We start from the raw sequence: 22,297 nt of genomic DNA on the forward strand, positions 1-22,297 counted from the left end.
GCTGTTTCCTGAAGTCCACAATCATCTCCTTAGTTTTGTTGACGTTGAGTGTGAGGCTATTTTCCTGACACCACACTCCGAGGGCCCACACCTCCTCCCTGTAGGCCGTCTCATCGTTGTTGGTAATCAAGCCTACCACTGTTGTGTCGTCCGCAAACTTGATGATTGAGTTGGAGGCGTGCATGACCACGCAGTCGTGGGTGAACCGGGAGTACAGGAGAGGGCTCAGAACGCACCCTTTTGTGGGGCCCCAGTGTTGAGGATCAGCGGGGTGGAGATGTTGTTGCCTACTGGGGGCGGCCAGTCAGGAAGTCCAGTACCCAGTTGCACAGGGCGGGGTCGAGACCCAGGGTCTCGAGCTTGATGACGAGCTTGGAGGGCACTATGGTGTTAAATACCGAGCTGTAGTCGATGAACAGCATTCTCGCATAGGTATTCCTCTTGTCCAGATGGGTTAGGGCGGTGTGCAGTTGTGTTGTTGAGATTGCATCGTCTGTGAACCTATTTGGGCGGTAAGCAAATTGGAGTGGGTCTAGGGTGGCAGGTAGGGTGGAGGTGATAAGTTGATTTGAGCGCGGCACAAATCAAGCTTCATTGACAGCACGGCCAATGTTGAAATGTTACAATTTTAAACTAGGAAAAAAGCCACTTAATCTTAGACTTGAGACCACAGAGCCACTCCAATGAATAGCAGGCTAATGATTGCTTTGCAATGCTTGCAGTTAGCCACTGATTCCTTCCAAACCACTCATTGTTGAATTTGTCATTTGTTTTGTAATGTTTATGTCCAATGACGATGAGTACCGATACCTTTTCTCTATAATTTCTCATTATTTCTCTTCATATGACAAAGATTAAAAAGGATTTGCCAGTAGATTGTCGACTTGATTCATGATGATGACTGCTAGCTCAGATGTTGAAAGTACGATGTTGACATGATCAGTCCAATCAAAGCGACTGTAGAAATAACATGATTTTACGTTATTTTATCTGTGTACAATGACCTTGAGCCTTATTGGATGGGAACTTCTAATGTAACTCTCTCGCAGCACCCAAGGGGCTTGAATTTTCAAGTTCTACCCTTAGACTTGGCAGTGATGTATTGTCCCCATGAATGACAAAACCCTGAGCCAATCACAGCGCTAAGCTCAGTATTTTCTGCTGGCTTGCCCCACCTCCACAGAAAGCACTGATGTAGGCTTAAACACCTGCATTTTGGAGATGCCTTACTCAAGAAAACCAAATAGACCATGTTTGTATGCGGCTTTATTAACAAGTCAATAACATGTTTTTTGACATTGTTTGCAAACAGATACTTTATTTTCTCACTGTTTTATTGCTAAAACTGTGGTGCTCAAAACAGGTGGCTCACCTGCCCTGAATGATGGGTCTCCACTGAACTTATCTAGAACACTGCAGTCTGTCTGGGTGTTTAACCTTCCCAAGATCCCCCATGTCACCCTGCTCCTCCGTACATTCCACTGGCTTCCAGTCGAAGCTCACATCCACTACAAGACAATGGTGTTTACTTACGGTGCAGCAAGAAGAACTGCCCCATCTCTACCTTCAGGCACAAACTCTGGATCCCAACCTGAGCACTCAGTTCTGCTACCTCTGGTCTCATGGCCGTCCCACTGCTACAGGAGGTCAAGCAACCTCTCAGCCCAGTCTAAGCACTTCTCTGTCCTACTGTCAGATCTAATATGAAGAACTGAATACAACCATAAGAACCATTCATACTGTCAGATCTAATATGAAGAACTGAATACTAAAGAGAAGAAGAGGTTGACCAGTACATATTCATGTAACTTTATTTTTCATTGGCAGATCCATAAAGTTTGCTTCAATGCAGTTATCCAAACACATTCATGATCAGTAACTAAAATAACTAATCTAGTTTGAAAGACAATTAATAAACACATGGATTCATTTCATAAACTGTGTATCATTAAATAAAGTTGTAAAATAATCCCCCCAAACTAATGGTGAAAAGTGATCATCTCTATCTGATACATGTTAGGGGCGGAAGGTAGCCTAGTGGTTAGAGCGTTGGGCCAGTAACCAAAAGGTTGCAAGATCGAATCCCTGAGCTGACAAGGTAAAAATCTGTTGTTCTGCCTCTGAACAAGGCAGTTAACCCACTGTTCCTAGGCCATCATTGTAATTAAGATTTTGTTCTTAACTGACTTGTCTAGTTAAATAAAGGTTCAATAAAAAAAGTGTCTACTAGCTCCTTCACACAGAATACTGCAGAGGGAAAACCTGGTCTCAGAGCAAAACGTATTATATATTACAAAAACATCCGTGCCACTCCATTTAGTATGGATTTCACATGACTGGGCAGGGGCTCAGCCATGGGTGGGACTTGAGAAGGCATAGGCCCACTTGGGAGCCAGGCCCGGCCAATCAGAATGAGTTTTTCCCCACAAAAGGTCTTGATTACAGATAGAAATACTACTCAGCCCCTCCCCCCACCACCTCGGACAATCATGCAGGTGAAGAGGTCCTGGGCTGCCGTGGTTACATGTGATCTGCAGTTGTGAGGCCGGTTGGATGTACTGCCAAATTCTCTAAAAGGACGTTAGAGGTGGCTAATGGTAGAGATATAAATATTGAGTTCTCTGGCAACAGCTCTGGTGGACATTCCTGCAGTCATCATGAGAATTGCACATTCCCTAAACTTGAGACATCTGTGATTGTGTTGTGTGGCCTTTTATTGTCCCCCAGCACAAGGTGCACCTGTGTAATGACCATGCTGTTTTATCAGCATCTTGATATGCCACACCTGTCAGGTGGATGGATTGTCTTGACAAAGGCTGAAATGCTCACTAACAGTATATATAAACAAAGTTGTGCACAACATTTGAGAGACATTAGCTTTTTGTGCTGGATCTTTTTATTTCAGCTCATGAAACCAACACTTCACATGTTTAGTTTATATTGGAGGTCCAATGTAATGTAACCTAACATAGATTAGGGCCTCATTTATTTCAATTGACTGATTTCCTTATACAAACTGTAAATCTTGGAAATTGTTACGTTTAGATTGTTGTTTAGTACAATACGACTTGAAGGACGTATCGTATGTTAAGAATTACAATTCATATGTTATTTCACGCATTGTTATTCATACATATTACAAGTTCGTAACATATTGTATGATATGTTACGAATTCCAATTTGTTGTTGCTGACGTTAGCTAGGTTAGGGGTGAGGGGTTTAAGATAGAGTTAAATGGGTTTAGGAGAAAGGGTAGCTAACATGCTAAGTAATAGCTAAAAAGTAGTAAGTAGTTGCCAAGTTGCTAAAATGCTAAAGTCCTCCGTGATGAGATTCAAACACTCAACCTTTGGCATGACGTTTGAGTTTACACGCCCACCCTTCCACAGAGCAGGAGTAAGGCTTCTCTCCTACGTGTAAACGTTGGTGTGTTTTTAAGCTGCCCAGTTGAAACTCTCCCCACAGACAGAGACAGACCAGGCTGAGAGGGAAGCAGTACCACCCAGTCAATTGGCAGACTAGTGTTTGTTTTCAAAATGAGAAGAATAACAGAGGGTATTCAACACCAAGTGCAAATCTTTACAGTAGAAGCCAACAAAACACACCAAAACTGACAAGGTGCAAAGTAAAGAGAGGCTAAAATTTTATAACGCTCCCTTTCCTCTGCACAGTTCTCTCACAGTGAGAACCAATAGGATTACAGTGTTCTATGCTTTCTTCATTTGATCCAATTACAACTTCTTTTATGAGATGAGAATTAAGTGATGGAGTGACTTTATTCTTAGCTGGTCAGAGAACCGATGAGGCTTTTCTCCTTGACCTCACTAGGCTAGGGGTCACTATTTTCACCTCCGGATTAAAAGCGGAAAGGGATAAGACCCAGATCCCGTTCCCTATGGCTAACACTAGATGCGAACAGTCTTTAGACATTGTTTCAGGCTTGTATTCTGAAAAATGAGGGAGAATGACCACATTGAGTCAGTGGATAGTGGGATGTCCCCAGAGCTGGGTCCTGCAGAGAGCACCTTTCTTGTTTTTCTTTTATATTGACAACGCTGTTGCCAGTTTAAATATTATAGATTATTTAGGCTAAAAACAACATGAGGATTGATTAAACACCGTTTTACATGTTTCTACAAACTTTACGGATACTATTTGGAATTTTCGTCTGCCTCTTGTGACCGCATTTGAGCCATTGGATTACAGAACAAAATGTGCCAACAAAATGGAGGTTTCAAGATATAAAGAGGGACTTTATCGAACAAAATGAAAATTTATTGTGTAACTGGGAGTGTTGTGAGTGCAACCATATGAAGATCATCAAATTTCTGACTTTTGTGACTAGTCTACTTGGCTGGTATGTCATGTTTTGTGTGCTGAGAGCCATCCTCAGATAATCGCATGGTTTGCTTTCGCCTTAAAGCCTTTTTGAAATCTGACATAGCGGCTAGATTAACAACAAGTTAAGCTTTATTTTGATGTATTACACTTGTGATTTCATGAAATGTAAATATTTATAGTAATTAAATTTGAATTGGTCACTCTACAATTTCCCCGGATGTTGAACAGGTGGGACGCAACAGTCCCAGGTACCCACATGAAGTTAATGTATACGTTGGTGTGTTTTTAAGTTGCTCTTGTCAGAGAAACTCCTCCCACAGTCAGAGCAGAAGTAAGGCTTCTCTCCTGTATGTATACGTTCATGTGATTTCAAGGTATCCGATCGGGAGAAACGTTTTCCACAGAAAGAGCAGTAGTAAGGCTTCTCTCCTGTATGTATACGTTCATGTGATTTCAAGGTACCCGATCGGGAGAAACGTTTTCCACAGTCAGAGCAGGAGTGAGGCTTCTCTCCTGTATGTATACGTTCATGTGATTTCAAGGTAGTCGACAGGGAGAAACTCTTCCCACAATCAGAGCAGAAGTAAGGCTTCTCTCCTGTATGTATTAATTGGTGTGCTTTTAAGCTGGTCTTTTGAGAGAAACTCTCCCCACACTCAGGGCAGAAGTAAGGCTTTTCTCCTGTATGGATACGTTGGTGTGTTTTTAAGGTATCCAGTCGAGAGAAACTCACTCCACAGTCAGAGCAGGAGTAAGGCTTCTCTCCTGTATGTATACGTTCATGTGATTTCAAGGTACTCGATAGGGAGAAACTCTTCCCACATTCAGGGCAGAAGTAAGGCTTTTCTCTTGTATGGATACGTTGGTGTGTTTTTAAGGTATCCAGTCGAGAGAAACTCACTCCACAGTCAGAGCAGGAGTAAGGCTTCTCTCCAGTATGTACTTGTTTGTGTGATTTTAGGGTGCTCATTTGAGAGAATCTCTCACCACAGTCAGAACAGGAGTAAGGCTTTTCTCCTGTGTGTGTTCTCTGATGAACTTTTAGATAAGTTGACCTTGTGAAGCATTTTCCACAGTCAGAGCAGGAGTAAGGCTTCTCTCCAGTGTGAGTTCTCTGATGAACTTTTAGATCAGTTGATGTTGTGAAGCATTTTCCACAGTCAGAGCAGGAGTAAGGCTTCTCTCCTGTGTGTGTTCTCTGATGAAGTTTTAGATCAGTTGATGTTGTGAAGCATTTTCCACAGTCTGAGCAGGAGTATGGCTTCTCTCCTGTGTGTATTTTTAGGTGTATTTTTAGCTTTGACAGAAATGGGAAAATCTCTTCACAATGTGGGCAGGGGTGAGACCTCTTAGCTCTCTGATCTTCCTGCTGTTGCTCTCTGGGTGTAGAGAATGTCTCAACGTGGTATCCTGTGTGAATATCAAAAGAACCATACATGTCATTCAAATGATATACATGTCATTCAAATGTATTTTATGAAGCCCATTTTACATCAGTAGTTTTCATAAAGTGCCCAACAGAAACCCAGCCTAAAATCCCCAAAGAGCAAGCAATGCAGATGTAGAAGCACAGTGGCCACAAAAAAATCCCTAGGAAGCAGGAACCTAGGAAGAAACCTAGAGAGAAACCAGGCTCAGAGCGGTGATCAGTCCTCTTCTGGCCATAACAGGTGACAGGTAGCCTAGTGGTTAGAGCAACCAAAAGGTTGCAAGATCGAATCCCCGAGCTGACAAGGTAAAAATCTGTCGTTCTGCCCCTGAACAAGGCAGTTAACCTCTCTAGGGTACGTGATACGGTAGCATCCCACCTCTTCAACAGCCAGTGAAACTGCAGGGTGCCAAATTCAAAACAGAAATCCCATAATTAAACATACATGTATTTTACACCATTTTAAAAGATACACTCGTTGTAAATCCATCCACAGTCTCCGATTTCAAAAAGGCTTTACGCCGATAGCAAACCAAACGATTATGTTAGGTGAGTGCCTATTCACAGAATAACACAGCCATTAATCCAGCCAAAGAGAGGATTCACAAAAAGCAGAAATATAGATTAAATGAATCACTAACCTTTAATGATCTTCATCAGATGACACTCATAGGACTTCATGTTCCACAATACATGCATGTTTTGTTGGGTAAAGTTCATATTTATATCCAAAAATCTGAGTTTACACTGTCGCCTTACGAGAGCCACATCAATTTACAGGAATACTCATAATAAACATTACTAAAAGATACAACTGTTATGCAAAATTTGAGATGCACTTCTCCTTAACGCAACCGCTGTGTCAGATTTCAAAAAAGCTTTACGGAAAAATTAAACCATGCAATAATCTGAGTCGGCGCTCAGAGCCCATCAAGACACAAATATAACCGCCATATTAAGCAGTCAACAAAATAAATAGCATTATAAATCTTCACTTACCTTTGCTGATCTTCGTCGGAATGCACTCCCAGGACTCCCACAAGAAATGTTCGTTTTGTTCGGTAATGTCCATCATTTATGTCCAAATAGTTACTTTTGTTAGTGCATTTGGTAAACAAATCCTAGGTCACGAAGCGCGTTCACTAACAGCAGACAAAATATCAAAAAGTTCCATAACAGTCAGTAGAAACATGTCAAACGATGTATTGAATCAATCTTTAGGATGTTTTTAACATAATTCTTCAATAATGTTCCAACCGGAGAATTCCTTTGTCTTCAGAAAAGCAAATGGAACTGGTGCATACTCTCATGTCAACGGGCATGGTCAGCTCGTGGCTGCTGGCAGACCTCTGACTCATTCCACTCTCCTTCAGCGCCACTTCACAGTAGAAGCATCAGACAAAGTTCTAAAGACTGTTGGCATCTAGTGGAAGCCGTAGGAAGTGCAACATTACCAATATCCCACTGTATCTTCAATAGGAGCCGAGTTGAATATAGACCAAACTCAGATTTCCCACTTCCTGGTTGGATTTTTTCTCTCAGGTTTTTGTCCATTAAAATAACATCCCTAGTGACCCTAAACTTTTCAACGGTAGTGTATGTATTCATTTCAGTAGGCTGTATGGGAATAAAACTATTCTAAAACTGGGTAGGAGTCAAACACTAACAACAGTAAAAAGTTGTGAAAATGATGAGCTATATCATCCTACACTCAACATCACAAGGGTTAGTAACTATACAGACTCATTTCATAGAACTTTAAAACACTGGCAGTTTGTCTACTCCACTTCTTTAGTCTACACTCTGATCACTCCAGATAGACCAGTGAATAAAACAAATGCTGGCAATACTGTTGTCATCCATACAAGTCTTAGCAGCATGAAATAACGTCTACAATGCATTCAAAAAGTATTCAGACCCCTTGACTTTTTCCACATTTTGTTACATTACAGCTTTATTCTAAAATTGATTAAATTGTTGTTTTTCTCATCACTCTACACACAATACCCCATTATAACATCACAATACCCCATTATAACATCACAATACCCCATAATGACAAAGCAAAAACAGGTTTTTAGAAATAACTGAAACATTACATTTACGTAAGTATTCAGACCCTTTATACAATAGTTAGTTGAAGCACCTTTGGCAGCAATTACAGCCTTGAGTCTTGTTGTGTATGAAGCTACAAGCTTGGCACACTTGTATTTGGGGAGTTTCTCCCATTCTCCTCTGCAGATCCTCTCAAGCTCTGCCAGGTTGGATGGGGAGGGTTCTCTCCAGAGATGTTTGATCGGGTTCAAGTCCAGGCTCTGGCTTGGCCACTCAATGACATTCAGAGACTTGTACCGAAGCCACTCCCACGTTGTCTTGGCTGTGTGCTTCGGGTCGTTGTCCTGTTGGAAGGTGAACCTTCACCCCAGTCTGAGGTCCCGAGCGCTCTCAAGTAGGTTTTCATCAAGGATCTCTCTATACTTTGCTACGTTCATCTATCCCTTGATCCTGACTAGTCACCATGTCCCTGCCGCTGAAAAACATCCCCACAGCATGCTGCTGCCACCACTCTGCTTCACTGTAGGGATGGTGCCAGGTTTGCTCAGGAAATGACACTTGGCATTCAGGCCAAAGAGTTCAATCTTGGTTTCATCAGACCAGAGAATTTTGTTTCTCATGGTCAGAATCCTTTAGGTGCCTATAGCCAATCTCCAAGCGGAATGTCATGTGCCTTTTACTGAGGAGTGGCTTCCGTCTGGGCACTCTACCATAAAGGCATGATTAGTGGAGTCCTGCAGAGATGGTTGTCCTTCTGGAAGATTCTCTCATCTCCATTGAGGAACTCTGGAGCTCTGACAGAAGAACCATCGGGTTCTTGGCCACCTCCCTGACCAAGGCCCTTCTCCCCAGGTAGCTCAGTTTGGCCGGGTGGCCCGCTCTAGGAAGAGTCTTGGTGGTTCCAAACTTCTTCAATTGAAGAATGATGGAGGCCTCTGTGTTCTTGGGGACATTTAATGCAGCAGAAACGTTTCAGTACCGGTCCCCAGATCTGTGCCGACACAATCCTGTCTCGGAGCTCTACGGACAAATCCTTCCACCTCATGACTTGGTTTTTACTTTAACATTCACTGTCAACTGTGGGACCTGACATAGACAGGTGTGTGCCTGTCCAAATCATGTCCAATCAATTGAATTTACCACAGGTGGACTCCAAGTTGTAGAAACATCTCAAGGATCATCTCATAGCAAAGGTTCTGAATACTTACGTAAATAAGCAATTATTATCTTTTTTTGTGTTTTTTTTTTAACATTTGCAAGACTTTCTAAAAACCTGTTTTGGCTTTGTCATTATGGGGTATTGTGATGTCATTATGGGGTATTGTGATGTCATTATGGGGTATTGTGATGTCATTATGGGGTATTGTGATGTCATTATGGGGTATTGTGATGTCATTATGGGATATTGTGTGTAGATTGACGAGGAAAAACATGGAATCAATTTTAGAATAAGGCTGTAACCTACCAAAATGGGAGAAATGGGAAGGGGTCTGACAGTGCCCTCGGAAAGTATTCAGACCACTTGACTTTTTCCACATTGTTATGTTACAGCCTTATTCTAAAATTAACTAAAAATATGCTCAGCAATCTACACACAATACCCCATAATGACAAAGTGAAAACAGGATTAGACATAAAATAAAGGTTAAAAAATAAAATAAAAAATAAATACACTACCATTAGTGGTGAAATAAATGAATAAATTCAAAAGTTTGGGGTTACTTAGAAATGTCCTTGTTTTGAAAGAAAAGCACATTGATTGTCCATTAAAATAACATCAAATTGATCAGAAATACAGTGAAGACATTGTTATTGTTGTAAATGACTATTGTAGCTGAAAACGGCAGATATTTTATGGAATATCTACATAGGCGAACAGAGGCCCATTATCAGCAACCATCACTCCTGTGATCCAATGGCATGTTGTGTTAGCTAATCCAAGTTGATCATTTTAAAAGGCTAATTCATCATTAGAAAACCTTTCTAAATGTATGTTAGTACAGCTAAAAACTGTGGTTCAGACTAAAGAAGCAATAAAACTGGCCTTTGCAACTCTGCCTAGAAGGCCAGCATCCCGGAGTCGCCTCTTCGCTGTTGACGTTGAGACTGGTGTTAAGTGACCCCAAACTTTTGAAATTAACTCAGGTGCATCCTGTTTCCATTGATCATCCTTGAGATGTTTCTACAACTTGATCTATAAAATCTTAATTATATATGCATCAGATATAAATCATCAGGATGTGGTAGTCTACTGGTTATGTTCAACACTTCTCCAATCGTTGTTGAGATCTGATATTCTGTGCAGCAAACAAATTATAATTCAATATTGACAGTGATGATGCCATGGCCTATTTTGAAATGAGGTATGCCTAACTTGGTGATTGAGGGTATTAAACATTTTCAAAGTTCTTGAGACAATGTGTGGGGAAAGGCAGGCGTTACAAGTTTAAATAGTTTTTGCTTCGCTGTGAAGTCTTGAGTTGTTCAGGGATGTGTGATGTCAGAATTACAGAATTAAACCTAGCAATAGACTGGTCATAACTTATGGAGGTCTAATACATGAAGATAACTTATAGATAGAAACAGCTCTTACCATGACTAACAGTTGTCCTAATCTTCTCCTCCTCTTCCTCTTTAATGTTGACATTCAGCTCCAGTGTTTGACTGCAGTCTTCCAGCTTCACTGATGCCATCTCTGGATCCTGCAGAGCAAACTGGGCTCCACTGTCACAATCAGGACCCAGTGACTGTAGGTTCCTACTCAGTGTGGAAGGAGAGTGGCAGGCTGGGATTGTCCTCACTGTTGATGTTAACGGCCTCAGACTTAATCTGAGTCGGTCTGTAGTAATAAAGACAAACGGACACAAAAGTTATTTTCTTGACAGTTCTGGCACTTTATTCTGTAAAAATATTTTCTTGTTTTTCTTGTTCAATTATCTTATTTCAGTAGATCAGGTAGATAATCCCTGACAATACATTCATTCACATTAGACACTAAGTACACATTTTAAATTGTACAACATAAGTGCACTTTGTCCCATTATGATTTTCCAATTGAAAAATCTTCCCTTGCTGAACCTGACCAGCACAAGATATTAACAATCTACCACTTTCAATGTTTTATTTCACCTTTACTTAACCAGGTAGGCTCGTTCAGAACAAGTTCTCATTTACACAGCTGCATCCCAGTTTAACTTCACCTCTTTTTATGGCCTTGGTTAATCAGGGTGTAAATGAGGCCCTGTGGTCTCCTCAAACACCATCCCAACTTTCCACTCTAACACATTATTACTCGCAGACACTTGGTCCTCCATGGAATGAGTTTGACACGTGCTCCGATTCATCCGCATTAATCGACGCCATTCCATGCAGTTGGCCTCTCTCTCCAAATGGTGAAGGATAACTTCAGTTAGTGTCAAAATAGAGGGAAGCTATCACACAGCCTCATGTCGCCATTTCACCACGAATAAACTCATAGAAAGACGACCGAAATCGTTCCCGCCATTTGACTTGCCTCGTCCGAACCATCTCGATCTCGCGAGCTTTCATTAACGAAACAGTGTATGTAAACTCGCGAGAACAGGATGGTTCGGCCGAGGCTATTTACCAGCTCATAAACATTTTACACAAAACCAAGAACATGTAAAAACGAACTCAAATCAGTGGAATCTTTATGAAATGACTTTAACGAAATTATGTACATACACTCAGACAAACCCAAAGTCTATCTATGTGACTTGTAAAATATTTCTTTACACGTTTTACGTAAATTTTTTTAACACGTTCTTCACTCACTCGGTTTGACCCCAAATAACACATACAATTAAATCCTTTACCAAACGTGATAATACATTGACGGATTTGTTACCTATCGTGTTATATATTCTCTCGACATTAGAAAGTTTAAACATGCTATTACATACCTACAATGGTACATTACAAACGGACACAACCACTATCGACTTCACAACACAGTTCTGTCGTTTCGACCCGGAACTTCCTGTTCCCCACTACTATAGCGCAGCAGCGTCATCTTCTTCTCTGGTATACTGACATTTACACAAATATAACGTGTCTGCCGCCACCTACTGTAAGGTTAATAAACTGTAGAAGAAAATACATTTCCTTTACGGAAAAGGGGAGGGGGAACAACGACGTCAAAACAAAATACAAAAATAGATAAATAAAAACATTCCACTCCTTCAGTCACAGTCCTATTCAAATCACATCCCTACACAGTCTCATGGGCCTCGTAGGGAGGAACATCTTCAGTCAGTATTCCCTGCAATCAGTGGTGTAAAGTACTTAAGTACAAATATTTTAAGTGCCACATCAGTAGTTTTTGGGGGTATCTGTACTTTACTTTTTATATTTTCTTTATAACTTCTACTCCACTACATTCCGAAAGAAAATAATGTACTTTCAACTCCATACATTTTCCCTGACACCCAAAAGTTATCGTTACATTTTGAATGATTAGCAGGACAGGATAACATTTAAATTCGCGCATCCCTACTGCATCTGATTTGGCGGACTCACCAAACACAAATACTTTATTTTTAAATTATGGATGTGGTCTTAAATTCAATCTGGAGTGCCAGAGTGCGCTTGGTCGTTCGTAAATTCAGAGCGTTGTCAGACTGTCAGTTCGTATCGCTCTCGGAGCGTTCAGAGACACACTGGACGCTCTGGCGGAGGAGGAGGGTTGATTCAAGCGTTCTGACCTCACAACGGCAGTCAAGCATCCAAGATAACTGGTTAGCATTGGCTAGCTTGCTAGCTACTTTCAGTACAAATGAGAGAACTCTGACCATTTTACTCGCCTTAGCAGAGCTGGTTAGGCTGTGTTCATGTTATCCAGAGAGCATTGGTGACTTTAACTGTGCTTCAGGCAACAATTTAATAAAGCATTTTTTGACGACACTTACTGACACCGGCGGTATTCAAGGGGTGTTGAGCGTTTGTTTTTCATCAATTATTCTTCCCTCTGGCACTCAGACGAGAGTGGTCTGAAATCGGAGTATATAGCCAGAGCGAATTTAGGAACGCAGACTATGTCTGAGTGTTGGAGTGTGCCCCTTACAGGTTAGGATAATTAAAGTGGCAATTTAGGTGAATTACCGTGGCAGGTTAGGAGACTGAGGTTAAGGTTAGGAAAAGGGTTAGGGTTAGCTACAATGTAACAGATGTCAACAACTGTTGTCCCAACGCAAAAGAAACGGCCACGGACCAATGGGGAGCAGCAATTGGTTTAAAGTAGATATCATGAAACACCCGATATCAGAGAACGCCCCTAATTGCGGTCTGCAATTACAGCTCTTTCGGATCAAGGGGCCAGGCTTCCAGTCTGTAAGCATGCTTTCCACTGTGCTCAGAGGGCATTTTCCATACTGCAGTTCAGCTGAAGCACGGCCCAATTCCCATTGATGGCACCATTGCGAAGTCACTTTTTTTTTAAAACAAGACAATTTACTCATCAGGTCTGTATACAAAACATCCATTGAATTATTCAAGTAATTGCCGTAGTCAGATTTTTTCCCCATCACTAACAGCCAAGGTTAACCATTTTAGATTCATGCTGTGAGGTGGGTGAGCTTATGCCACATGCAGATGCTGAAGGGAAAACACACCTCTTGACCTGCTGTGTATAATTTAGGTGCAGCCTCCTCTCATAGACTAGGTGTAACATAGTAAATATAAATCAGGGACTCTCAAAACAGTATTATGTTACGTTTTTCTGGTTACAAAAGACAGATGGTTACTCAATACATGGAATTTGGTGGTGCTGTGCTGTAACAGCGATCTGAGTCAGTTGAAAGTATTGACAACAGGGACATATTGTTGGTGACTGTGTGTTCCTGAAGTGCTGTGGCCCTGTGTGCTCCTTCATTAGTTTTGTGTTTTTTATTCATTTATTTCTGGTACCCTCCTACCTGAGAGGCATGAGGCCTGAGAGGCATTGCACTGTTAAAATCATCCCAGTGTGGAGATGAAACACCTGTGTGTTACAAAGCCACATGCTCTGTCCTCTCTGCTCTACCTAGGTGTTTTAATGTGGGTAATACAGAGATAATACTAATACCGAGAGAACCACTGCTCTACCTAGGTGTTTTAATGTGGGAAACACAGAGATAATACAAATACGTAAAGAACCACTGCTCTACCTAGGTGTTTTAATCTGGGTAATACAGAGATATTACTAATACGGAGAGAACCACAGCTCTACCTAGGTGTTTTTATGTTGGTAATACTAATACAGATAACCACTGCCCTACCTAGTGTTTTAATGTGACTCATACAGAGATAACCATTGGACATGCATTTTCCATTATGCCTTTGTGTTTACCACTTCAGATCCTTAAATTGTAGTTTAAAGCATATACAGGGCATTATACAAGACCCCTTGACTTTTTCCACATATTGTTACGTTACAGGCTTATACAAAAATTGATTAAATGCATGTTTTACCCCTCATCAATATACACATAATGACAAAGTGAAAAAAGTTTAGAAATTTGTCAATTTATAAAAATGAATACCTTATTTGCATAAATATTCAGACTGTAACGCTCAATGAGTGAATGGGTGTGGAGTCAGGCGCAGAGAGCAAAGGATGTGGGAAAAAACACGCTTTAATGTCCAAAATCAAAGGAACAAAATAGTTATACCCAACACAGGAGTAACTATAAAAACAAAAATAGTACCCTTAGGTAAAATACTAGTAAATACTAGTAATACTAGTAAAATACCTGTTCACCCACGACTGCGTGGCCACGCACGCCTCCAACTCAATCATCAAGTTTGCGGACGACACAACAGTGGTAGGCTTGATTACCAACAACGACGAGACGGCCTACAGGGAGGAGGTGAGGGCCCTCGGAGTGTGGTGTCAGGAAAACAACCTCACACTCAACGTCAACAAAACTAAGGAGATGATTGTGGACTTCAGGAAACAGCAGAGGGAACACCCCCCTATCCACATCGATGGAACAGTAGTGGAGAGGGTAGCAAGTTTTAAGTTCCTCGGCATACACATCACAGACAAACTGAATTGGTCCACTCACACAGACAGCATCGTGAAGAAGGCGCAGCAGCGCCTCTTCAACCTCAGGAGGCTGAAGAAATTCGGCTTGTCACCAAAAGCACTCACAAACTTCTACAGATGCACAATCGAGAGCATCCTGGCGGGCTGTATCACCGCCTGGTATGGCAACTGCACCGCCCTCAACCGTAAGGCTCTCCAGAGGGTAGTGAGGTCTGCACAACGCATCACCGGGGGCAAACTACCTGCCCTCCAGGACACCTACACCACCCGATGTCACAGGAAGGCCATAAAGATCATCAAGGACATCAACCACCCGAGCCACTGCCTGTTCACCCCGCTATCATCCAGAAGGCGAGGTCAGTACAGGTGCATCAAAGCTGGGACCGAGAGACTGAAAAACAGCTTCTATCTCAAGGCCATCAGACTGTTAAACAGCCACCACTAACACTGAGTGGCTGCTGCCAACACACTGACACTGACTCAACTCCAGCCACTTTAATAATGGGAATTGATGGGAAATGATGTAAATATATCACTAGCCACTTTAAACAATGCTACCTTATATAAATGTTACTTACCCTACATTATTCATCTCATATGCATACGTATATACTGTACTCTATATCATCGACGGTATCCTTATGTAATACATGTATCACTAGCCACTTTATACTATACTATGCCACTTTGTTTACATACTCATCTCATTTGTACATACTGTACCCGATACCATCTACTGTATCTTGCCTATGCTGCTCTGTACCATCACTCATTCATATATCCTTATGTACATATTCTTTATCCCCTTACACTGTGTACAAGACAGTAGTTTTGGAATTGTTAGTTAGATTACTTGTTATTACTGCATTGTCGGAACTAGAAGCACAAGCATTTCGCTACACTCGCATTAACATCTGCTAACCATGTGTATGTGACAAATAAAATTTGTTTTGATTTGATTTGATTTGATTTAGTAGACCGGCGACGACGGCCGCCGAGCGCCACCCGAACAAGAAGGGAGCCACCTTCGGTAATATTTGTGACAGGCCTTGTTCTGGATATTTAAAATGCATATGCCACAGCCAATACCCCAGGACATTCCTGCTTCATCAGATAACAACCATAAGGGCAATAAAACTGGGGGTGGGGGACATACACGTTCAAAAGTTCAAACACTCAACCCCCCCAGTTCAACCAGGCCCCTAGACATCAATCACCATGACTACTTCAAAGGATGCAATATAGATATAAAATAACACACACCCTCTAACACGTGACCACAGGAACAGGATGGCCTGGCCGGAGGCCCATATTTGGACATGTACACGTCATCATGACACAGGGTCATAAATCAATTACTTTGACCCGTGCCGTCTACTTTATTCTCTCTCCCCTGCCCAGTCATGTGAAATCCATAGATTATGGCCTCTTATTTAAAATGACTGATTTCCTGATACAAACTATAAATCTTTGAAATTGTTGTGTTTAAATTGTTCAGTATAATACAACTTCTAGGAAGTATCGTATGTTACGAATTACAATTCTTACGTTATTTTACACATTGCTATTCATACAATATGTTACGAACTTGTAATATGTATGATATGCTAACATGCTAAGTAATAGCTAAAAAGTAGTAAGTAGTTGCAAAGTTGCATGCTAAGCTAACATGCTAAGTAATAGCTAAAAAGTAGTAAGTAAGTAGTTGCAAAGTTGCTGATTAGCTAAAATGCTACAGTCCTCCTTGATGAGATTCTAAACACAGCAGCCTTTGGCTAGAAGTTTGAGTTAAACGCCCACCCTTCCACAGAGCAGGAGTAAGACTTCTCTCCTGTGTGACTACATTGGTGTGTTAAGTTGCTATGGTGAGAGAAACTCACCCAAAAGTCAGAGCAGACGTAAGCAGGCTTCTCTCATGCGTGTTTCCTCTGATGAACTATTAGCTTCGTTGCTGTTTTGAAGCATTTTACACAAACAGAGCAGTAATAAGGCTTCTCTCCTGTGTGTGTTCGCTGGTGAACTTAAAGCTTATTTGATGTTTTAAAACTTTTTCCACAGTCAGAGCAGGAATAAGGCTTCCCTCCTGTGTCTGTTCTCTGATGAACTGTTAGCACAGTTGACGTTTTGAAGCATTTCCCCAGTCAGAGCAGGAGTATGGCTTCTCCCCTGTATGTATACGTTCATGTGATTTTAAGTTGGAAAGATGCGAGAAACTAGTTCCACAGTCAGAGCAGACGTAAGGCTTCTCTCCTGTGTGTGTTCTCTGATGAACTTTGAGCTGAGTTGATGTTTTAAAACATTTTACACAGTCAGGGCAGAAGAAAGGCTTCTCTCCTGTGTGTGTTCTCTGATGAACTTTTAGCTCTTTTGATGTTTTAAAACATTTTACACAGTCAGAGCAGGAATAAGGCTTCTCTCCTGTGTGTGTTCTCTGGTGAACTTTTAGATGAGTTGATGTTGTGAAGTATTTTCCACAGTCAGAGCAGGAATAAGGCTTCTCTCCTGTGTGTGTTCTCTGATGAACTTTTAGCTCTTTTGATGTTTTAAAACATTTTCCACAGTCAGAGCAGGAATAAGGCTTCGCTCCTGAGTGTATACGTTGGTGTGTTTTTAAGGTGCCCAGCTGAGCGAAACTTGCCCCACAGTCAGAGCAGAAGAAAGGCTTCTCTCCTGTGTGTGTTCTCTGGTGAACTTTTAGCTCATTTGATGTTTTAAAAAGTTTTCCACAGTCAGAGCAGGAGTATGGCTTCTCCCCTGTGTGTGTTCTCTGATGAACTTTTAGATGAGTTGATGTTGTGAAGTATTTTCCACAGTCAGAGCAGACGTAAGGCTTCTCTCCTGTATGTACACGTTCATGTGTTTTTAAGATGGAAAATTTAGAGAAACTAGTTCCACACTCAGAGCAGTTATACGGCTTGTCTCCTGTGTGTGTTCTCTGATGACGTTTTAGCTCAGTTGATGTTTTGAAGCATTTTCCACAGCCAGAGCAGGAGTAAGGCTTCTCTCCTGTGTGTATTTTTAGGTGTATTTTTAGCTGTGATAGAAATGGGAAAATCTCTTCACAATGTGGGCAGTGATGAGACCTCTTAGCTCTCTGATCTTCCTGCTGTTGCTCTCTGGATGTGGAGAATGTCTCAACATGGTATCCTGTGTGAACATCAGAAAAAACAGTCACTTGGTGTGATATATATGTTAATCAAATGTATTTTATGAAACACTTTTTACATCAGTAGTTGTCACAAAGTGTGTAACCTTTCTGGTTCAAATCCCACAATTAAAATTATTTTACACCATTTTAAAGATAACCTTCTTGTAAATCCAGCCACAGTGTTCGATTTCAAATAGGCTTTACGGCGAAAGCACACCAAATTATTATGTTAGGTCAGCACCTAGTCACAGAAAACCATACAGTCATTTTCCAGCCAAGGAGAGGTCTCATAAAAGTCAGAAATAGCGATTAAATTAATCACTAACCTTTGATGATCTTCATCAGATGGCACTCACAGGACTTCATGTTACACAATAAATGTGTGTTTTGTTCGATAAAGTTAATCTTTATGTCCAAAAACCTCATTTGAAATTGGTGTGTTGTGTTCAGAAATGCATTGTCTCAAACAAACATCCGATGAAAGTAAAGAGAGCCACATCAAAAAACAGAAATACTCATCATAAACATTGATACAAGATACAAGTGTTAAACATACAAATACAGATAAACTTCTCCTTAATGCAACCGCTGTGTCAGATTTCAAAAAGGCTTTACGGCGAAAGCACACTCTGCGATTATGTTAGTTCAGCGACTGGAAACAGAAACCCATACAGCCATTTTCCAACCAAGGAGAGCTTCACAAAAGTCAGAAATAGCATTAAAATGAATCACTTACCTTTGATGATCTTCATCAGATGGCACTCACAGGACTTCATGTTACACAATAAATGTGTGTTTTGTTCGATAAAGTTCATCTTTATGTCCAAAAACCTCAGTTTTGTTGGTGCGTTTAGTTCAGAAATCCAAAGGCACAATAAGCACTCTCAAAAAGTAAAAAAACACAATAAAAGATAGTAGAAACATGTCAAACGATGTTTAAAATCAATCTTCAGGTTGCTTTTGTCATAAATAATCAATAATATTTCAACTGGACAAAAGCTTCGTCAATGGAAAAAGGTAAACAAGAAATGCGCGCTCCCGATCACGTGCCTGGCTCATGGATGGAAATTTCCACTGTCCTCTCATTGAAAGCGGTGTATCTCCCTCATTTTTCAGAGTAAAAGCCTGAAACAATGCCTAAAGACTGGTCACGTGTTGAGGAAGCCATAGAGATCTGAAACAATGCCTAAAGACTGGTCACATGTTGAGGAAGACTGGGTCTTTGTATGGTGGATAGGCTTTCAATGGAAAAACAGCCTTTCAAAATAATAGTACTTCCTGGTTGGATTTTCCTCGGGTTTTCGCCTGCCATATCAGTTCTGTTATACTCAGACATTATTTTAACATTATTTTAACAGTGTTTTCTATCCAAATCGTCTAATTATATGAATATCCTAGCTTATGGGCCCGAGTAGCAGGCAGTTTAATTTGGGCACGCTTTTCATCCAAAATTCCAAATGCTGCCCCCTACCCTAGTGAAGTTAACTTCTTTGGGGTAGGGGGCAGTATTGGGTAGCTTGTATGAAAAACGTGCCCAAATTAAGCTGCCTGCTACTCAGCCGAAAAATCTAGAATATGCATATAAATAGGACATTTTGATAGAAAACACTCTGACGTTTCTAAAACTGTTTGAATGATGTCTGTGAGTATAACAGAACTTATATGGCAGGTAAAATCCTGAGAAAAATATCCTACCAGGAATTGGGAAATCTGAGGTTTGTAGTTATTCAACTCAACTCATTGAAGATACCGTGTGATGTTAGTTATTTTTCACTTCCCAAGGCTTCCACTAGATGTCAACAGTATTTAAAACCTGTTTAGAGGATTCTACTCTAAAGGAGGGGCTCATAAGGGCTCTATGAGTGAGTGGTCTGGCAGAGTGCCACAGCCTCAGTCTGGCGCGCTCACGTGAAAGGTAGCTAGCTACGTTCCACTTCATTTGTACAGACAAAGGAATTGTCCGGTTGGAACATAAATCTTCATTAATGTTAAAAACGCCCTAAAGATTGATTCTAAACATCGTTTGACATGTTGCTATGGACTGTAACGGAACTTTTTTTGACTTTTCGTCTGAAACTAGTAACGCGCTTGGTGAGTTTAGATTGTGTACTGAACACACCAACAAAAGGAGCTGTTTTGAAATAAATTATGTACATTATCGAACAGTACAAGCACTTACTGTGGACCTGGGATTCCTGGGAGTGCATTCTGATGAAGATCATCAAAGGTAAGTGAATATTTATCATGTTATTCTGACATCTCTCGACTCCAACATGGCAGACATTTGTTGGGCTTGATTTTGTTGTCTGAGCGCCGTACTCAGATTATGCTTTTTGGGTAAAGTTTTTTTGAAATCGGACACAGCGGTTGCATTAAGGAGAAGTGTATCTATAATTCCGTGCATAATTCTTGTATTTTCATCAACATTTATTATGAGCATTTCTGTAATTGATGTGGCTTTCTGCAAAAATCACCGGATGTTGTGGAACTACTGAACGTAACGCTCCTATGTAAACTTAGATTTTTGGATATAAATATGAACTTTACCGAACAAAACATACATGTATTGTGTAACATGATGTCCTAGGAGTGTCATCTGATGAAGATCATCAAAGGTAAGTGATTAATTTTATCGATATTTCTGCTTTTTGTGACTCCACTCTTTGGTTGGAAAATGGCTGAATGCTTTCTGTGACTTGGCTCTGACCTAACATAACGATATGTTCTGCTTTCGCCGAAAATAGTTTTTGAAATCGGACACTGGTTGGATTAACGACAATTGTATCTTTAAAATGGTGTAAAATACTTGTATGTTTGAGGAATATTAATTATGGGATTTCTGTTGTTTTGAATTTGGCGCCCTGCAGTTTCACTGGCAGTTGAAAGGTGGGACGCTCGCGTACCAAACGGTCCCAGAGAGGTTAACAGAAACCCAGCCTAAAATCCCCAAAGAGCAAGCAATGCAGATGTAGAAGAACAGTGGCCACAAAAAAACTCCCTAGAAAGCAGGAACCTAGGAAGAAACCGAGAGGAACCAGGCAGAGTGGTGACCAGACCACTCTTCTGGCCATACCGGGTGACAGGTAGCCTAGTGGTTAGAGCAACCGAAAGGTTGCAAGATCGAATCTCCGAGCTGACAAGGTAAAAATCTATCGTTCTGCCCCTGAACAAGGCAGTTAACCCAATGTTCCTAGGCCGTCATTGAAAATAAGAATTTGTTCTTAACTGACTTGCCTATGTCCAAACGCTAGCAGGACACCGACGACAACATCCGGTGAAATTGCAGAGCGCGAAATTCAAAATACAAAAATCGGAATATTAAACATTCATGAAAATAGAAGTGTCTTACATCATTTAAAAGCTTCTTGTTAATCCAACTGCGTTGTCAGATTTGAAAAAGGCTTTACGGAGAAAGCATACCATGCGATTATCTGAGGACAGCTCCCCACGTCAAAATACTTTTTCAACCAGCACAGGCGTCACAAAATCACAGACAGCAATTAAATAAATCACTTACCTTTGACGATCTTCCTCTGATTGCAATCCCAAGGGTCCCAGCTACACAATGAATGGTCGTTTTCTTCGATAATATCCTTCATTATATCCCAAAATATCAGTTTAGATGGCGCGCTTGATTCAGTAGGTCACTCGTTCAACATGCACACAAACGAATCCTTAAGGTTACCAGTAAAGATCGTCCAAAAAAGTAAAACGAAGTTTCCAATTAATCCTCAGGTATTCTAATATGTAAATAAACAATAATATTTAAGACGGAGAATAGTGTGTTCAATAGCAAAGATAAATAACGAAGAGCGTACTCTCGTTGATGCGTGCAACATGACTACTTTTCTAATGGGGGACATCTTGGAAAAACTACAATTACTCATTTTTCAAAAAACAAGCATGAAACCCTTTCTAAAGACTGTTGACATCTAGTGGAAGCCAAAGGAACTGCAATCTGGGTCCTATCAATTTGAATATCCCATAGGCAAGAATTGAAAAAAATCTTTGACCTCAATAAATAAAAATTCCGGATGGATTTTACTCAAGGTTTTCGCCTGTCATATCAGTTCTGTTATACCCACAGACATTATTTTTACAGTTTTAGAAACTTCAGAGTGTTTTCTATCCAATGCTATCAAGTATATGCATATCCTAGCTTCTGGGCAGTTTACTTTGGGCACGTCAGTCATCGGAAATTCTGGACAATAACCAGTATGCTAAGAAAGTTAAATAAAGGTTAATTTTTTTTTTTTAAATACACTACCATTAGTGATGA

General features: G+C 40.8%; 1 protein-coding gene and 1 pseudogene across 1 annotated transcript; both read right to left on the reverse strand.

Annotated features, from left to right (window-relative positions):
• Positions 1-1,801: 1,801 nt before the first annotated feature.
• On the reverse strand, positions 1,802-10,518 carry LOC139372876 (zinc finger protein 135-like). Its single transcript, XM_071112729.1, has 2 exons — positions 10,419-10,518; positions 1,802-5,751 (listed from the first exon to the last, which is right to left on the reverse strand). The coding sequence occupies exons 1-2, from the start codon at positions 10,516-10,518 to the stop codon at positions 4,604-4,606; spliced, it is 1,248 nt and encodes a 415-aa protein (XP_070968830.1). The 3' UTR covers positions 1,802-4,603.
• Positions 10,519-16,783: 6,265 nt separating this feature from the next.
• LOC139373919 (zinc finger protein 135-like) lies at positions 16,784-21,617 on the reverse strand (annotated as a pseudogene).
• Positions 21,618-22,297: the final 680 nt, after the last annotated feature.

The sequence above is a fragment of the Oncorhynchus clarkii genome, chromosome 18 (assembly GCF_045791955.1).
Source record: "Oncorhynchus clarkii lewisi isolate Uvic-CL-2024 chromosome 18, UVic_Ocla_1.0, whole genome shotgun sequence".
NCBI classification, from domain to species: Eukaryota; Metazoa; Chordata; class Actinopteri; order Salmoniformes; family Salmonidae; genus Oncorhynchus; species Oncorhynchus clarkii.